This window comes from Diabrotica undecimpunctata, chromosome 8 (genome assembly GCF_040954645.1).
Source record: "Diabrotica undecimpunctata isolate CICGRU chromosome 8, icDiaUnde3, whole genome shotgun sequence".
Taxonomy (NCBI): Eukaryota; Metazoa; Arthropoda; class Insecta; order Coleoptera; family Chrysomelidae; genus Diabrotica; species Diabrotica undecimpunctata.
In genome coordinates, this window is record NC_092810.1 from 7643708 (window position 1) to 7663117 (window position 19410).

The 19410-nt window shown below is 33.4% G+C and overlaps 1 protein-coding gene across 1 annotated transcript in view; it reads left to right on the plus strand.

Moving 5' to 3' along the window:
* The window catches only part of fw (CUB and Sushi multiple domains furrowed), a 118603-nt gene extending 99901 nt beyond the window's left edge, over window positions 1-18702 (plus strand). Inside the window, exons 6-17 of the mRNA XM_072542405.1 lie at window positions 1484-1633; window positions 2832-3008; window positions 4359-4657; window positions 6909-7143; window positions 7232-7405; window positions 7530-7709; window positions 8427-8663; window positions 8729-8908; window positions 9144-9317; window positions 13090-13266; window positions 16232-16340; window positions 16996-18702. Of these exons, the coding sequence (XP_072398506.1) occupies window positions 1484-1633; window positions 2832-3008; window positions 4359-4657; window positions 6909-7143; window positions 7232-7405; window positions 7530-7709; window positions 8427-8663; window positions 8729-8908; window positions 9144-9317; window positions 13090-13266; window positions 16232-16340; window positions 16996-17266 (2363 nt within the window). The 3' untranslated portion in view covers window positions 17267-18702. The remainder of the gene's footprint in view (window positions 1-1483; window positions 1634-2831; window positions 3009-4358; window positions 4658-6908; window positions 7144-7231; window positions 7406-7529; window positions 7710-8426; window positions 8664-8728; window positions 8909-9143; window positions 9318-13089; window positions 13267-16231; window positions 16341-16995) is intronic.
* The last annotated feature ends 708 nt before the right edge of the window (window positions 18703-19410 follow it).

Genomic DNA, 19410 nt, shown 5'->3' on the forward strand with positions numbered 1-19410 from the left:
TTTAAATATGACTCCGTTTAATCAAAAATAGACATGTCGATGGGTTTTTCAAAAATGCTGTCGCAATTTCTGATAATGATTCCGTTTCGTTTTCGTTTGGCCATCCTGAATATAGACCATGACTATTAGGACAGTTGGTACCATTAATGATACATGTCTTTGCTAAGATATTTTTACTTCTCTGATTATAACAATGACGCTGGTTTACCTATATTATCATTCTTCTTCTTCTTGATGTGCCTATCCGTTATGAATGTTGGCGATCATCATGGCAATCTTTATCTTATATGCAGCAACGTGGAAAAGCTGCACAGATGTTGTATTGAACCAGATTCTGAGGTTCTTTAACCAAGAAGTTCTTCTTCTTGGATCTCGTTTTCCAAATATTTTTCCTTGCAAGATGGCTTGAAGGAGAGCATATATGAATTCATTTCGTATAATATATCCAAAGAACTGTAACTTTTGAGATTTGATGGTGGTCAGTACCTCTCGGTTCTTATTCATTCTTCTGAGCACCTCCTCATTTGTGACTCGGTCAGTGCACGGGATCTTAAGCATTCCCCAATTTAGCCACATCTCAAATGCTTCCAGTTTTCTGCACATATCTTCGTTCAAGGTCCACGATTCAACACCATAAAAAAGACAGAGAAGACGTAGCATCGCAGCATTTTTTCTTTTGTATCAAGAAAGAGGTTGTGACTCTTGAAGAAGGCGCCCATCCGATTGAAGGTGGATCTAGCTTTTCCGATGCGTGCTCTAATCTCCTGGTTGTTGGTCCATTCTTCATTTATTATGGTGGCGAGGTAGTTGTAGTGCGTCACTCTTTCTACAGGGGATTGGTTGACGTAGAGTTGACCTTCTGTTATCCTTTTCTTGCTAATTATCATAAGCTTTGTCTTCTTAATGTTTATATTGAGTTCATATTATTGACTGTAATACGTGATTTTGTTCACAAGAACTTGTAGGTCTTCTAAGTTGTCCGCAAATACTATGGTGTCATCTGCATATCTGATGTTGTTTAGCCGGTAACCATTTAGTAGAATATCTTTTTCAGTTTCGTGCAAAGCTTCGATAAATATTCTTTCAGAGTACAGATTGAAGACAAAATACAGCCTTGCCTCACTCCACGCATGATTTTCACATTGTCAGTGTGTTCACCTTCAACTCTGAGATTTGCTGTCTGATTTCAGTAAAGATTTCTAATTATTTTCAGATCTTGGTTGTTAATTCCCGTTCCTTTTAGTATTTGCATCATCTTGGCGTGCTGTACTCGATCAAACGCTTTCTCGTAATCAACCAGACATGCGTATACGTCGCAGTTGACGTCTGTGCATCTCTGGAATAAAACTTGTATTGAGAACAAAGCCTCTCTAGTACCAGCAGCATTTGTAAACCCGAACTGGTTGGGGGAAATTATATATTATAATTATATTATCATAAGTCAAGCATATTTGATTAAAACGCTCATATATTTTTGTTTAAGGTGAACTTGTCCAGCGACCTTCTTGGGGTAAAGACCAACCCAACAATTACAATGGAGAACAAAACTGTGTGGTGTTGGATGGCGGTCGCCAGTGGTTATGGAATGACGTTGGGTGTAATTTAGACTACTGTCACTGGATCTGCCAACATGGTAAAATGGTTCTTTTTCTTATAATAATAATTATATAATAATATTATTAATATTATTATATAATTATTATAATAATTATATTATTATAATTATAATAATTAATGTTGTCGAAAATTATAAGCTTTTGTTATGTTTCTTGCATATACTTTTTGCGTAGGTACTATTTTCTTGGTGAAAGTATTAGTCCTTTTAATACATTTTCTACTATATAAGGATACAACAGATCAATATACAGTCTCAATTATCTCGGAAATGGCTAACACGATTTTTTATAGATTTTGGTGTGTAAGGGTCTTGGGATGTACCCGATATTACGGTGGTATTTACATTGTTGTCAGATCTTCCGTTTTTCTGGAAATTTAAATAACTGTCTTGTTTAAAATAGAACACACCCTGTATGATTTTTACCTTTTAAAGTCCTTAAGAAATACTGATTATGTTGTGTGAGACAGATTAAAACAACCCAGTTTAACGTTTAAAGGAAACAGACTATAATAAAACAATAGAATTTGCAGAATTTGTAACGCTAAAATGTAAAAAAAAAACAGAATGTTTAATAGTCACAATTCGCATGTCTTTTGTGCGATCAAAGACAACTAGGTTGTAACTCTCTACTTTTATGATGGTGACTTAAACCGTTAGAAATTGCGGATAAATAATTTTTTAATTTTTTATGTTCTAATAACTACTTTTAAAGAACTAAAAATCAATTATTTAGATAGTTTACCACCGCAACAATGTAGAAAACTATTTTTTCTTCACGATCAAGCTCCTCCTCATTGTTCCAAAATGTAAACCAATTTTTGAATGAGACATTTGAAGATAGGTGGATAGCCAACAATGGTCCTTTCCAGTGGCCTCCTCGACCACCAGACATAAGACCTCTAGATTTTTTTTATATGGGACTACATAAAAATGAAATATATTCTACCTTAGATCAGAGATATTATATTAAGTATCCTCGCGTATCTTTTATCCTCCGTAAGGATGTTGTGACCTTATGTAATTTGTTTGACTATTTTTGACCAATGTATCTCTCTTATGTGCCTGTTTTTTTGCTTCGCAGAGTGTGTAACTAGTCATATCCTTTATTTGGTATATAGTAATGCAAAAAACACCAAGTACAACCCACATTTCTATAGTTTTATTTTTAAATAAACAAACCGGTATTAATATAATATATTGTTTAAAATTGTAGGTCCATTTTCGTGTGGTAGTCCTGACAAACTAATCAATACTACTATCACTGGTACAAATTATGATATAGGAGCAGTTATCGAGTATCAATGCCCAGAAGGACACATGCTGGTAGGAAGTGGAAAAAGAAAGTGTGGTAAAGATGGGCTGTGGACAGGTACAACACCTACTTGCAAATGTAAGTAAAATAATGGTAATTTTCTCAAGACTCGTGTTCTTATATCAATGTTCAGGTGCATATTACATAAAATCTTCTTGAGGCGATTGAAGACAGCTCTCTTCAATCTGCATCAGCCTTTTCTATAACACATCTTATTTCCTGTGAGTGGTCTCATTCCTTATTTAGGCTGCATCCAAGGTATGTAATTTTGTCGATTATTTTTAAGGGTTCATTATTAGCTGTGAATTGGTGCTGTATTACGTCGTTTTTACTTACTACAAGAATTTTGGTCTTCTTACACTTTAATTGTGAATTTATTATATATATATACCTAATATATAATATATATTATTATTTAATTGGAATTCTTAAATCGTTTGTTGATGATGATGTAGTCAATCTGGTTTCTAATCATTTTTTTGGATAGTCAGTTGGAGATTTCCAGGTGTAGAGTCTTCGAGGCGGTAATTGGAAAAAGGTGTTCATTATTGCACTATCCGTTTCCTGGCAGAACTGAACAAGGCGGTCCCCTTTATCATTTCGCGATCCTATTTCAAAGTGTCCCACAGTATTGCCAACACCTTATTTGCCTACTTTGGCGTTGAAATCTCCTAGCAGGATATTCACTTCTTGTTTCTTGATATGTTTTAGGGATTCTTTCAATTGTTCATAGAATATTTCTATTTCCTGCTCTGAGCTTTCCGAAGTTTTATCATATGCCCAAATAATGTTCATGTTAACTGGTTTAGGATTAATTTTGAGTACTGCAACTCTATCTGATATTCCTATAAAACTAAGTACACATTTGTTAACTTCTTTATTTACTATTATAGCCACTCCGTTTTTGTTTCTTGTTGTAGTATCTCCACAGTAGTATATTGTGTGGTTTTCTATTTCGCACTGGCCTAAATTGGGCCATCTAACCTCACTGCATCCAAATATGTCAATGTTGAGTCTTCGCATTTCTTTAATTACGGTATTCACTTTTCCGGCCTGGAGTAAACTTCGTACATTCCATGTACCAATCTTCTTATCATGCTTAAATCTAAATATTTGTGGCAACCAGGGGATTCTTAGCACCCTCTCCCCACTTAAGGGGTGCCCGGGACTAAGGGTCGTTTCTATATTGACTTGATCCACTGTGATTATACTAGGGAAAGTTAATTGGGGTTGTTTCCCGTTGCCTTCCCCAATGATTTTTCTTTCGTGTGAGGTTTACTCCTTGGGAATGGATATGTGAGAGGATTTATTTGTTTTTGGTAGGGATCTTGGGGTGAGGACATGACTTCCCTATAGAAAAGAATAGTTTTTTTTATTTTATTATATATTTATTATTATAAATCTAATATACTTTACAATTCATTTTAGATGTTGATTGTGGTCCCCTGCCCGGTCTAACCCACGGTTCAGTGGACATAAAAAATCAAATAACCACGTACGGAGCCAAAGCCATTTACACCTGCCACGAAAATTATACACTCATTGGACATGAAGTTCGAACTTGTGGCGACGAAGGAAAATGGAGCAATTCTACACCTCAATGCTTATTTGATTGGTGTCCTGATCCACCAACGATTCATGGGGGTCATGTAAAAGTGTCGGGGCATAGAGCAGGTGATACTGCCCTATATACATGTAGCCCTGGTTATATTATTTTTGGGGAAGAGGTATATAAGATTAATTTATAATTTAAATAGAATATATAAACTGATTATTATACCTGGCAATTATGCAGAGGGTGATAAATAGACATCTTATTTTGTAGCTTAATTATCTAATGTAAATGCACGCTTTCCAAGTTTCCTGTCTTCTTGTTAGTTTAATTTCTGTGTTCTTCTTAGTTGTCTCTATACTTTTCCCTTCATTTCAGCTCAAGATTTATGTTTTTTATGTTTTAGGTTACATTTTTATTGTTTGTTTCTAAAAGTTTATATCCTTGTGTTAAATTTTCTTGATTACTTTTCGTTAGTTTGTGTTATAATCGTTCCTTATTATTTCTTTATTATTTTCCTTAAATTTAGTCTCCATATATATATATATATATATATATATATATATATATATATATATATATATATATATATATATATATATATTCCATCTTCATAGGGGGTATACATATATATATATATATATATATATATATATATATATATATATATATATATTCCATCTTCATAGGGGGTATACATATATACATATATATATATATATATATATATATATATATATATATATATATATATATATATATATATATATATATAAGCGAGGTTCGTACAGCCTCTGTCACTTCTCGCATTTCGACCGCTATCATTTTCTGTCCATCCATTCGTCTTATTTGATGGCTCTATCTCTCATTATGTGTCGTACATTTTCTTCCCAGGCAATTGAAAGCCTTCCCCTGCTTCTTCTTTGTTGTGGTATGTAATTTAAAGCTTTCTTTGGCCATCTATCTTCATTCATTCACTTTACGTGACCATACCATACTAGTTGTCTCGTTTCAATTCTGACTACACTGGAATGTACAGTATTTGTCCTTCTAATATCTTCATTCTTGATATCTTCTTTGAATACACCATACGCTCTCCTTAGAAAATCCATTTCTACTACTTCTATTTTTTTTCTATCTTTTTACGTGATCTGCCAAACTTATGCCCCATAAGTCACAATAGGCCCCACCAGGGTTCGATGGATTGTCAATTTCGTTTCTTGACTAATATCTTCAGGCCATAGTAGAGAGTTTAGAATGTTTACCGCTTTTTTCCCCTGCTGCGTTCTGTTTTTATGTCTCTTTTGGTAGTGCCTTCTTTACATAGTCGATTATCGAGCGCAGATTCCTAGTAGGTTGTATTCATGTAAATTTGTGGATGTCTCTATGTTGAAAAAATCCATTCATAATTTTGAATGACATTGTTTCACAAAAATCTCTAAGACGTATTCCGTTGTCATTTGTTCCCCATATCTTCCTACGACTCTGTTATTTTCTTATCTCCCTACTCTGCCGTTTAAATCTCTTAGTATAGGGATTTCACAGTTTTCTTTAACTTCAGAGAGTATTTCATTCATCTTGTTGTAGAAATCGTCTTTACTTTCTGGAACTGCATGTTCATTTGGGGCATACACTCCGACAATTACGATGTTGTGCCCATTCTTTTTCATTTCCAGTATTAGCAGTTGTTCATTTACTTCAGTCTAAGAGAACTAAGAGACTCCTCTCTTAGTTCTGTTATCTTTACTCACTCCACTGTAGATATGTATATATTCTCCTATCTCTTAATTTCCTTTTCCCTTTTTCTTGGTCTCGATGAGAATACATATATCTATTTTTCTTTCCGCTAATTCTTTGACTACTTCTGCTTGTTTGGTTCTCAGACCTTGTACATTCCATGTAGCCAATACCATTTTCCGTTTCTGTTGCATTAGTCGTCTTTGTTTTGATCCATCCTCTTATTCCGAGGCATTTGGTCCATTTTTTTAGCATTTATTCCCTTTATCCGGGCTTGGGACCGGCACTGGGTTTACTGAGCTACTCAATCTACCCAGCACTTACCTGAGGCGGAGTTTCATAGGGGGTATTTGAAATTATGTCTGAAAGCTCCTAGTTCAATTTTCACTTGCAATGTTTGTGCTTTTTTTCTGAATGTCTAAGGTATTCGGTGCATTCTTTTTCAACACAAAATCACAAAGGAGCTCTTTTTTCTTCTATCTGCTGTTCTAATGGTTCAGGTTTCGGAGACAAAACTAAATATTGGGACAAGAGTTTATTTCTGTTTTTTTCATATTTTTGTGACGTTGGACTTGAAAAACTCATCTAGCTTTATTTGTAACATTAATAAGCTTTTCTGTTATCCCTTTAGTTATATTATTTCGAGTTTAACCAAAATTTCTTGCGTAAATGACTCTTTTATTCTATAGGTACTGTCGTGTCGTTTGGGTGGCGAATGGTCCGGTAAGGCACCAACTTGTAAATACATAGACTGTGGTTCCCCTGCCAACATTGATAACGGAAAGTATGTTTTGATCAATGGTACTACTAGCGTCGAAAGCATAATAGAGTACTCTTGCATCGATGATTACTGGATGAGTGGACAAAAGAAACAAAAATGTACAAGGGAAGGAAAATGGTCTGCAGATGCTCCCTCGTGTGAATGTAAGAATCTTAATATTGTATTCAGTACTTTACGTGTAACTTGTTTTATAATGTTTTTAACTGTTACATTAAAATCTTCTAATTTCAGTAATTACATGTGAGGAACCTGAAGTACCAGCTGGAAGCTACGTAGTAGGTTACGATTTTAATGTGCATTCCGTTATCGAGTACCACTGTGAAGTTGGGCACATATTAATAGGCGAACCTACTCACCAATGTAACAGTAATGGTGAGTGGTCTGGAACAACACCAACTTGTGAATGTAAGTATTTTGAATAATCTTTTATGGTTTTACATTCATTATCAGGCTTTAATACATTGTATTTACTGATTCACATATTTATCTTGTACTTTTGGGATCATCTTAAAATTTTTTTACTTTTTAGATATCGATTGCGGGAAAGTTCCCGATCTTCATAATGGACAACTGGTTTACGTAAATAGTACCACATATTTAAATAGCGAAATAGCTTATAATTGTTACAAAAGTTACAGGCTAAATGGAGTACCTAGGAGGATATGTCTAGAAAATCGAGAATGGAGTGACTCAGCTCCAAAATGTGAAGGTATGTATGGGAACTTTTAAGAGCTTATTACATACAGGAACAAAAATAGTACCAGATATAATAAAAAGTATTGGTTATTCTTACTGGCTTTTCTTGTTTTTGTTTGAGATCTTTCAAACTGTTAATAAAGATTCATCGCTGGAATATGTCTTGGGACGTAGATTACCAACTATTTCTTCATCTCTTCTGTCCTGCGCGAACTTTTCAACTAGTTTTTTCTTGAATAACTAGTATAACTAAATATGAACTTGATTATTTGTAAACTTATAACTATTTTCAAAACTCAGATGTCTTCTTCTTCTTCTTCCTTCTTGTATGTAGGCTTTAAAGCCTGTTTCTTCTTCAATATTAGCCTCCTAAATTGTTTAAATTATCGCACCATCTTTTTCTTTGTCTGCCAATACTTCTTCGTCCATTTGGTGACTCATCTCGTGCTATTCGTACTATCATATCATCTGCCATTCTACTAATGTGTTCGTTCGTTCTTTATAGATTCTTGTTTTTGTGTTTTGTCTTAGGTGTTTGTTCTTCTAGATTGTGTCATTAAGAGATCACGCCGCTTTACTTGCTTTTAAGCTTTGTTGTCATACTTCTTCTTCAACATCTCCGTAACTAGTTATGTCTATTTTCCATCCCTAACTTTCCATCCTTATTGTAAACTGTATTCATATTTTGTGAATTTCTTACCATTTACTTTGCATATTCTTACATTTTCAGAGATCAGATGTCCTGAACCAGTATTAGCTGAGCATAGCATACTATCTGTAACTGGAAATGACCGATTGTACGGAAGAACACTAATAAGAACATCTGAATCTGCAAATAGCGCTACATCCTATAAAATCGGTGCTCTAGTAAAGTACCGATGCGAACGAGGATATAAAATAATTGGCGAAGCTTTAAGTACCTGTGAAGATACCGGAAAATGGAGTGGAAACGTTCCAGAATGTGTTTGTAAGTATATTTCGAAAGTATATATTGTTTAGAAAAGATATCCTGTATTTTATATATTTTTTTAGATGTAGATTGTGGTATACCCGAAAATATAACGCATGGTACAGTAATGCTTCCATCAAATGCTACTTATTACGGAGTTCTGGCGTTGTACACGTGTGATGCTAATTTTGAGTTGAATGGAGTTTCTAGAAGATTGTGTCAAGAGAATGGCACGTGGAGTTCTGATCCTCCTATGTGTAGAGGTAACGTCCTTAATATTTCCCCGTATTATAATATATACCTATTATATACGAAAATGAAAATAAATTTTAAAAAATATGAAAATCATTCTCAAAATTCTCGATTTTAGACTAAAATTGTGGTTAATTCCCAATAAAAATAGTAAATTATATCAAAATACCACAAGAAAATAGATTCAGAACAATATAAAGTTTATCATATTAAAAAATACTTCTTCTAACAACAAATAATTTCCAGAAATTCAATGCAAGGATCCGGAAGCGCCCAACGGACTAACGTTTACGGTTAGTACCCACAGTGTCGGCGGAGTTGCCAAATATCAATGTCCCAGGGGTCACACACTGAAAGGAAACGATACAAGGATTTGTATGGTCAAAGGATCTTGGAGCAGTTCACCACCTTCTTGCATAGGTATGTATAAAAGTCTAAATTTACATTTTTTGTCTTACTGAAGAAACTTGAAATGTGGTGTCCTAGACGCTAGACGCATATTGAGGATTCCCTGAAAAGATAAAGTTACTAACGAAGAAGTTTTCGAACGTAGAATTGAGGTTCGAATCGGTTTGCAAATGCCCCTTTGTCTGCTTCTTGTCAATCGACGATGATAGGTATAATAAAAGGTTGAAGTTGTGGAGTGAAAGTGTTGATCTATTGACAGCTACTGGTAATTACATAATATGATGTTCGTTAGGTAACTACTTATGATTGACTGTACTCAAATGAGCTCAAATCCCCAATTTATAATCTCACAAATAGTTCATACCTCAGCACAGAGGTTATTGCTTCTATGATACTAACCAACTTTGAACTATTAGCTTACATTACAATTTAATCTAGACCATCATTGCAACACTTAGGAAATTCAATTAGAAACAATATATTATTCGACAATTCATTATCAGGTGAATGGACTTTAATTATTAAAATATTACTCGATATCATTTTCAGAATGTCACTTATACACGGTTAAACTATAATAGATTAAGAAGTTAAGAATAATGTGAGATTACAAATTAAGGGGTTAATTTGTGATTGAACAGAGTTTGTCTTCGACCTATGACAGACGACCTATATCAGGTCTTCGACCTGATGAGTCCTAATATAGGGCAAGACGTGTCATATTGTGACCGAAGTACAAATTGTTGGTCAGAAGGAGTAGGATAGAGATTAATGTCTTCTAAAATGTTAAAACGTTAGAAAGAATAAATGGAGTAAAATGTCTGTATATTATATACTTAAATAAGATAAAAAATGGGATAGAATTTTGTCTTTGACAACATGATGTTGCAAGTCATTTTGACCCGGAGTATGATTTTGCGCTAAAAGACATGGAGGTCGTCAACGTGCAACTACTTCTCGACAAGATCGGTACTTAGTAGGATTAAAAAAAAAAAATAGTAGGATTAGCTTGTCGAAATATGCATATAACTGCAAGTAAACTCTGTGGGGCCTTAGAAAATACCCACAACATTACTGTACGTGACCAAACTCTGAGAAATAGATAACATGAAGCTGGCCTAAACGCCAGACATCCATTGAGGATTCCATTATGTTACATGATGGAAATTGTGGACGCAAAAGTTCTGTGTTATTTTCAGATGAAGCTAGGTTTTGTCTCTGCCCTGATTTAAGAAGAGTGAGAGCTTGGAGAACTTTTACCACTACCACTCTTACCGTGGCCAACATAATCGCCAAATCTTAATCCCATCGAGCATGGGGATATGCTTCAGAGACAGATTTCTCCTCATCTGCACCTTCTTCATACTAGACAAGGTCTTTACGATCTTATACAAGAATGGATACTATTGCCTTGCCTGAAAACGAAATTGATAATTTAATTTTAAGAATGCCAAGGCGGTGTCAAGCTGTAAATAATGCTGGTGGATCAAACACAGATTGCTAAACACATTTGTTGTTAGATTTTTATGATTTATATAGACTTTTATGTTAAAAATATCCATTAAATTAGTTCACTATAGAATTTTTCATATAAAAATGACTGCACGTCATTTAAGATTTACGACGTCAGAACCCCACAGCGTTGCCAAAAGATCAGGATAGTTAATAAATGAGGAATTTTTACAATATTAACTATTTAAGAATGCAATACACTTGTCAATTGGATTTTTAAAATGTAGTGAAATGAGTAAAAAAAAAATCGGTTGCCTGTAAAGTCGGTTTTACGGGCGAAGATTTTACGTGACAACGTCTTTTTCTCGGTAGAATATTTATTGATATGAATATTATTAAATTGCACAATAGGAACAAGGAATTGCCGCTATAAACTCAGTTTCTCAACTTTTGTGTCAATCTAACAATTAATCAATCAATCATAGTTTACGATAATGAAATATTAGTGTACAATTATTTACCTTTATTGTTGTAGTTGTTGTAAATGACGAATCTACTCACGAATTGAAGACAAATCTCACGATCTCACGATTAAGGTCTTACATCTTACGATTTTTAATTTTTTTTTAAATTTCAAGTGTTTCTAATAAAATGCATGGGAGGAAATCAGCTTTTTTAGATTGTCACCTTGAAATATCCATAAATTGATTGTATTTTTGTATCAAAGTGGGCTACTCCAATTAACTCAATTAATATACACAAAATAATATAAACAAAGCTTAAAAGGTTCTTTATGCTTTGAAAGTGGTTTATAAACAACTGAATTGTAATGTATATTTTACCGCCTTTAAAAAATATGAAGTATAGACTAAATTTTGTGTAAAGAACAAACATTCAACAGACCTAATAGTAAAAACATATTGATTTAAATGTGAATTTGAGATAATGTGCTGACAAAATGTTAAATCCTAAGAAAACAAAATTATGTTTTTATGTATATTCATTATACTTAATACTCTTGGGTAAAATACCTCATATCATATATGTCTTTAGACACAGTTAATAATTTTCATTGAAGTTTAAACTATAAAGAATGTTTACAATCATTGCTCAATATTAAATGGATAAATCCATAGCAATATTATAAAAGAATATAGGTTCCTAGGTAATTTCCTAAAATTATATCTGATACTGGTGGTTCCCCCTAAAATAGGACACTGTAAGCACTCCACATTTTCACTACAGACACAGCTGACGATACTTTCAACGATTTTCAGCTTTAGCGATTCAACGCGCCTAATTCTCTAGTGCCGCGCGCAGCGGACCGATCATGTTTGAGTGGGAGAGAGACGCAAGGCATTCGCCGGTCCGGCGGGCCTCTCTCTCGTTCGGTGACTCACTGTAACAGACGTGAGCGGGCGTTACACTTTTTCTTAAATGACTCCGAGCCACAACCTAATTTAAGACGTTGTCACGTCAAAACTCAAAGGTTTTATAAACTTAATAAACCCAATCTGTTTTTGTGGTTACTACACTTATTGTGTCTATATTTTGCCATTAACGACATATTGTTACATTTTGGAAGATCCATGTTTCATAAAAAAAACATACAAAAATTTCTCTGCAATATAATTTCTTAAAAGTTCTCTTTACTGCAATATGTTATATATATTTTGAATAAACAAGATTTTGACTCCAAAAAAGCGGCAACACTGTAAACAATTTTGCCAAACGCTGAACTGTCATTGAAATTTGGAATATTCCCGTATCAGTGGCTTACGATTGTCTAATATATTTAATTAAAATTATTATTTTGTGGAGTATTAAACTTAAACAGTTATTTCATAAAATTCATATTATTAATAATAACAAATGTTTTTGGTTATTCAATCAATATAATTCTAAAATTCTCAATATAATCATGATTACATTTTTCTGATTATTATACCATGTTGACGCCTATGAAAGATCGAGCAGTTCCGTATGGGTGTCGTATTATTAGCTGTGTTAGGGAAATTTGAACTTTAAGGTTGATGTTCTGGAAATTTTAAATACAAGTGACGTCACTTTGTAAAAATCGTGGCGTGCAACGTTTTTACTTTGAAAAATAGTACCTATACTTAACTTTTGTTTGATCATTTCATCATAGAGAAAAAAAATTACACTGAAATTAAGATATATTCATTGCTGGCTAATCAGGCATTATAACGGAATATCACTTTTTTAAATCCAATTAAAATTTATGTATATATGAAAAAATCTTGTGTTCCCTAGACATTTTTGATGTGTTTATATTACTACTATTTTCATTTCATGTTCATGTTTGTTTTAGCCGTGGACTGTAAACAACCCGAAGACATACAAAATGGGCGAGTTTTAGTGGTAAACGGAACAACATACAACAGCGCAATCGAATATCATTGTGTCCCGAACTTTGTGAGAGTAGGCCCTTACTTAAGAAAATGTATGGAAACCGGAGAATGGTCTGGAGATGAACCAATGTGTAAAGGTATTTTTTTTACTTTACATGCATACATAAATTATAAGAACAGTTAGTTTGTTAAGTTCTCAAACTTGGTCTTTTTTCTGGGAGAGTCCTTTTTACAGCCTTTTGTGCTTAAAGCTTTACAAATATTTTGTTTCACTTTCTTGACTGCTGCTGTTGTGGGGGTTTTCTTATCTTCCGTTTTATAAAAATTATTTCCTCCATTTAATATTGCTTCGTTTGTCTACATAGTTGTTCATGGTATTTGGTATAGTTTATTTTTATGAACGAGAGAGTAATTAGCATAATTTTAACTGGTAGCTCCGACCACTCCATGGGCGTGCTCAAGATTAATTGAAAAATTACTTTGAATAATTGTAAAAAATAAATGAATTATTTCAGTGTTATAAAGTGTTATGTGTATGTAAACAAAAGTGACCTCTTTTATCACACACTATATTAGAACTGACTGGCCTACATTAAAAAGTGTTTTAAAAAATTCACATTTTTTTTAATTTTTAAAAATTACAAAAGAGAAAAAGAGTTTTTAAAACCGTCTAAGGTATGTTAAATAGATGAATAAAAATATTAATATAAAACTTACAGCTACTTGTTACAAATCCAAATCAGATTCAGAAGATGAACTTTCAGAACCAAGATTTATAATAACTGGCTCGATCATTTTATCAGTAATATTGTCCAGCTTCCACATTTTTTCCTCTTCTTTAATAGTGTGATTTACTGCCTTTTCCCAGTTTTTAGGTTTTACATTATTTACGGCCTCCAAAAACAACTGTTTAACATCATGAATTTTAAAAGTGGTATTTTTTCTTGAAACTTCACTCTTTATCTGTGCCCATACCAGTTCAATCGGGTTTAATTCACAATGATATGGTGGGGATCTAAGTACTGTCATTCCACGATTTTTGGCAATTTCATCAATTTCGTATTTTTTAAATTTTTCTTTATGAAGGGCACACAACGAATAAAGTTCCTTTCTTATAGATCCGGGATGGTACGTAATATTTTTTGAACTCAGCCGATTATGCAAGTCTTTTTTTAACCACTTGGTTGTGGGCAGTCCTTCTATAAGTCTGGAGTGATAACTTGCATTATCCATTACTATTACACAGTTCTTAGGAAAAAGATCTATCATTTGTTCGAACCATTCTTGAAAGACATCAGCGTTCATGTCTTCATGGTAGTCACCGGTACGAGTTGATTCAAAAGTTAATAAACCACCTTCAACAAAACCGTCTGAACTGCCAATGTGTACTATTATCAGCCTGCGTCCCTTTCCTGATGGTGGGTTTAAACCAGTAGATAAGTTATTTACAAAAGCGTGCCTTTGACTTGTAACAGTTTCATCCTGCCAAAATTTATTTGGTGTATGACCCTCGTTGATCCATGTTTCATCAAGATAAAATATTTTTCTTTTTTGGTTTCTCATTTCCTTTATGGTTCTTAGAAAATGTCTTCTCCATATGGCAATATCGCTTCTTTCTAATAAAATAGACTTTCTGGGATTCTTTTTCCAGCGGAAGCCTATTTCTTTTAAAAGTTTCCATAACGTACTTCGACTCATTTCTGGGTAATCCTTATCATCTCGAACTGAGACAAGAACTTTATCCAATGTTGGAAATTCTTGTCTAAAGAAGAATTCATGCACTTTCCGTCGAAGTCCTTCTTTAAAATGATATTCTATTTGAAATTTTGGTTTCCCTGGAGCATTACGTGGCATTTGAAAACTACCACATTTCTCTTCTTTAATAACTCTGTAAATCGTAGATTTCCCAACACCAAGTGTACTGCTAACTAACTCAACGGTCTCATCAACACTTTCACATAAACGTTTGTCTGTAAATGATTTAAAACAATTAAATATTAATGTTTTTTCATTAACTGTTAGAGGACCAATTTTTCGGCGTTTACACGGCACTTCCAAATTTTCCATAACACTAGTATACACAATAAACTGCACCTTGCAACTGAAGTACCTACTTTTAGTGAACTGTTAAGAATTTTGAATACGCCACTTGGACCTTCCTATATACAAAATGGAAAAACCCACTATCACATTTTCTGTGGAATAAGTTTAGAAGGTAATTATCTAGTCAATTACTGTCGTAGATTCCTGGAATTAAATAATTAAATGTTTGATTGTTGAAACCCTTACTTCGTGGAATGCACTCATTTCAGATAAAATAAAACGTTTTATTTTATCTAAAGAATTAAACTTTATTTTGCAAATAGGCAAAGAATTAAACTTTATTTTGCAAATAGATAAAATAAAACGTTTTATTTTATCTAAAGAATTAAACTTTATTTTGCAAATAGGTAGGTACTTATTACACTTTTATTGGTTATATATAACCAATAAAATAAACATCTTACATTTCTTGCAAATTCATTAGTACCTGTTAACCTCCATCACTCCGACACTGGCAACCTTATTTAGGGATTAGTAAGCCTCACAACTATTGTATTCTATTCTGCTCCAACCTTTATACCTGGTGGTCATACTCAATTTAAAATTGTTTTCCTATATACTTCTGTAAACTTGTTGACAAATATCTGTTTTTCATTGAGTCACCCGTATCAACAGTTTAGGGATTTGCATACATAATTTATTGTTTTATTACTCTCTCATACATAAAAATACACTATAATGTCCCTGAAGAATTCTAAAATGGCTGTCTTTTTTCATAAAATTACATAATTACATAAAATTTCGCAGTTTATGACTCTAAATCAAAGATATTCAATTGAAAAACCGATCGCTTTCAGAAAAATACTAAAATGGTGACCATTCGTCAACTAGTTCAAAATGACAACAAAACGATATACATTTTATATTAGCAATATTTTTCAAATAAATATCTATATCTTCTTATAATTGATATTGGAAAAACCGAGGAAGATATAGTCAATACGGTTGTATCAAAGGGAAAAATTTCTATATTTTTATAAAAAAAAATTTATGTTTTAGTACCTTCTGAAGCACCACAAGACTCTTCGAATATGACAACACATATAGGCATAGGAGCTGGAGTTGTACTGTTCTTATTACTGCTGTTAGGAATTATTTACCTTAAACTGTAAGTATTTTTTTGTAAAAATTAATTAAATTAAATAGAATAGGTTTACATCGTTAATGTCTAAATTGACTTACTGGTAAAAATTATTAGAGTAATTTGAAAGTTACTTTATTTATAACATCAAATCTGAAAGTACTTTGCACCATACACAAAAAAGGAGATATCTTTGAATGCTCTAACCACAAAGGAATTACGCTTCTAAATGCAGCGTATAAAATGTTTTCCATAGTACTATGTCACCGTATGGCACCACATGCAGAACGGATGGTAAGAAAATACCAAGCTGGTTTCAGAGGTGGTAAATCGACAATTCATCAAATTGCAACCCTGAGACAAATTTTAGAAAAAACACTAGAATATGGCATAAATACGCATCACATATTTATAGACTACAAAGCAGCCTACGACTCTGTGAATAGAAGAGAGTTCAAAGCAATGAAAGAGCTAGGAATACCAAATCAGTTGGTAAATTTAACAAAACTAACTCTTGAAAAAGTTGAATGTAGAATACAAATTCAGGGGAACTATCTTAATACAAATCGATGTAATTCAGTTAGCACAAGCCTACAGATCTATTTCATCTACTAATCGTAGTGTAAGCATCTTACTCGTTGCTTCGAATGCTTCCTTTTTTAATTCTGACTTTATTTTATAGGCGGAAACCTGTAGCAGTGAAAAACACCGAAAATGTAGAAGGAGCAGAGAGAAAAGAGGACAGGAACGCAGCTGTAATGAGTTACTCCACCTTAAGCGACAGAAATGGTTACGCCAACGGAAATTCCAATGTCTACGAAAATATTCACGAAGAAAACATGTATGATGCCCCTTATGAAGAAGGAGGTAGAAGAAGCAGTGGAGAATATGAACCAGAACCAGTGGGAAGAAATGGAAATGTCATAACTATAAACGGAGTGGCTGTGAGATAAATTAATGTTCTGTTTTCTGACAAAACCTTTCCAGCACTTTCAAATTTTCATAGCAATATTTAGAAATTCTAATCTCAGACCATGTTATATATTTTAGTTTTAATCAAGGTACCTATTCATCTGTTATTTTTTTATTTGGTTTTTCATGGGATTCTAAGAGGTTTTTGCTCTTAGAATCAAATCCCATTACGATCTCAATATCTAAGTCTAATTTTTTTTTTATTTCTTTTTTTATGATTTTATTTGCCTGAATGGAGAAAAAAAAATATCAAAGACAATCAATTTCGTTGGAAACGAACATTACAAATTTACATCGCTTAGGAGAAGGAGAAGGAGCAATTGGAAACCATTTTAATTTAGGCAAATCAACTGTAAGAGCAATTAAGACGAATGAAGTTGCATAATAAAATCTATAATTTCTGGTACAAAATTAAGTGCCAATTTTTCATGTTACTTAAGGGATGTATTATTAGAAAGAATAGAAAGAGCCATCGCAATTTGGATTGAGGAACTAATTCAAAGAAGAATTCCTGTAAGTGATTATTTAATCCAGGAAAAAACTCTTCAGTTTTAGGAGTTAATGAAACAGTCCGAGCCACTAACTTCCTCTTCCCAAACTGGTAAAGAATTTTCAGCTAGCAAAGGATGGTTAACCGGGTTTATCAAAAGAAATGCACTTCATAATACCAAGATTACAAGAGGGAGTACTACAGCAGATGAAGCAATAGCAAAAATATCTCCACAGGAGCTAGCGAAAATTATTGAAGATGGAGACTATTGTGCCGATCAAGTATTTAACGCTGATGAAACGGGACTGTACGGGAAAAAAATGCCAACCGTACTTACATCGCAAAGGTTGAAAAAACTGCAAGTGGACACAAAGCAAGTAAAGTTTGAGTAACATTATTACTTTTTAATAATAAATAAATCTCTAAGAACACCTGCTTTAAAAGGCAAAAATTTAAAACAACTGCCAGTGCATTGGATTGCTAACAAAAAAGCCTGAGTGACAACAGCTATTTTTACAAAATGGTTCAATAATTGCTTCGTGCCAGAAGTAGAAGCCTATATGAAGGAAAAATCTCTCGATTTTAAAGTTTAATTAATGATTGACAATGCAGCAGGTCATCCACACTTCTTCTTCTTCAGGTGCCATCTCCGCTACGGAGGTTGGCAATCATCATAGCTATTTTAATTTTTGAGGCAGTAGCTCTAAATAGTTGTTTTGAGCTGCATCCAAACCATTCTCCCAGGTTCTTAAGCCATGAAATTCGTCTTCTTCCGATGCTTCTTCTGCATCTATCTTTCCTTGCATTATGAGTCGCAGGATGCCATACTTCTCGCTACATTTTTTAGAGAAGTAGGTTTCTTTAGCCTCCCTAATTTTTCTTCTTATTTGGTTTTGAAGCTGTTTATAGGGGATCGTATTGATGGTTTTGTTTTTTCTTCTTTCATTCATCAACTCCAGAATTTCCTCGGTCATTCACTCTTTTTTTTTACATTTGGTTGTTGTAAGTACTTTCTTACTTGGCTCCAATATAGAGGTTTTGAACAATTACCACTGCTGCTCTACGTTGCAATTATTTCTTGGGTTTCTATCTAGATTTGTGTTAATTTCGTGTTTCCGATTTTCTTTTGTTTCTTCTGACTTTAGTTTCTGTATGTTAAGTTTATTGTTGTTGCGGCTTTTTTGCATCTTTGTTAGTTGAAGTTGAAACCTAGCAATAAGAAGACTGTGATCAGAGGATATATCTGCTCCTGGATATGCTTTTACTGCCTGAATTGAGTTTCGATATCTGTGTTTTATTAGGATGTAGTCAATTTGATTCCTGACGATTTTGTTGTCTTTGTCAGCTGGCGATTTCCATGTATAAAGGCGTCGCTTAGGTAATTTAAAAAATGTATTTGCGGCTATAACACTATGCTCCTGGCAAAATTCTATTAGGCGATCTCCTCTGTCGTTTCGTTCAACAAGCCCATATGGTCCTACATTAGGGTAGCACTTTCCTTCGCCAATTTTTGCATTGAAATGACCCATGATCACTGTTATATCTCTAGATGCTGTGAGATGTAATGTTTTTTTAAGTTCGCTATAAAAGTTTTCTATTTCTTCTTCATTTTTGTCAGCAGTTGGCGCATAAATC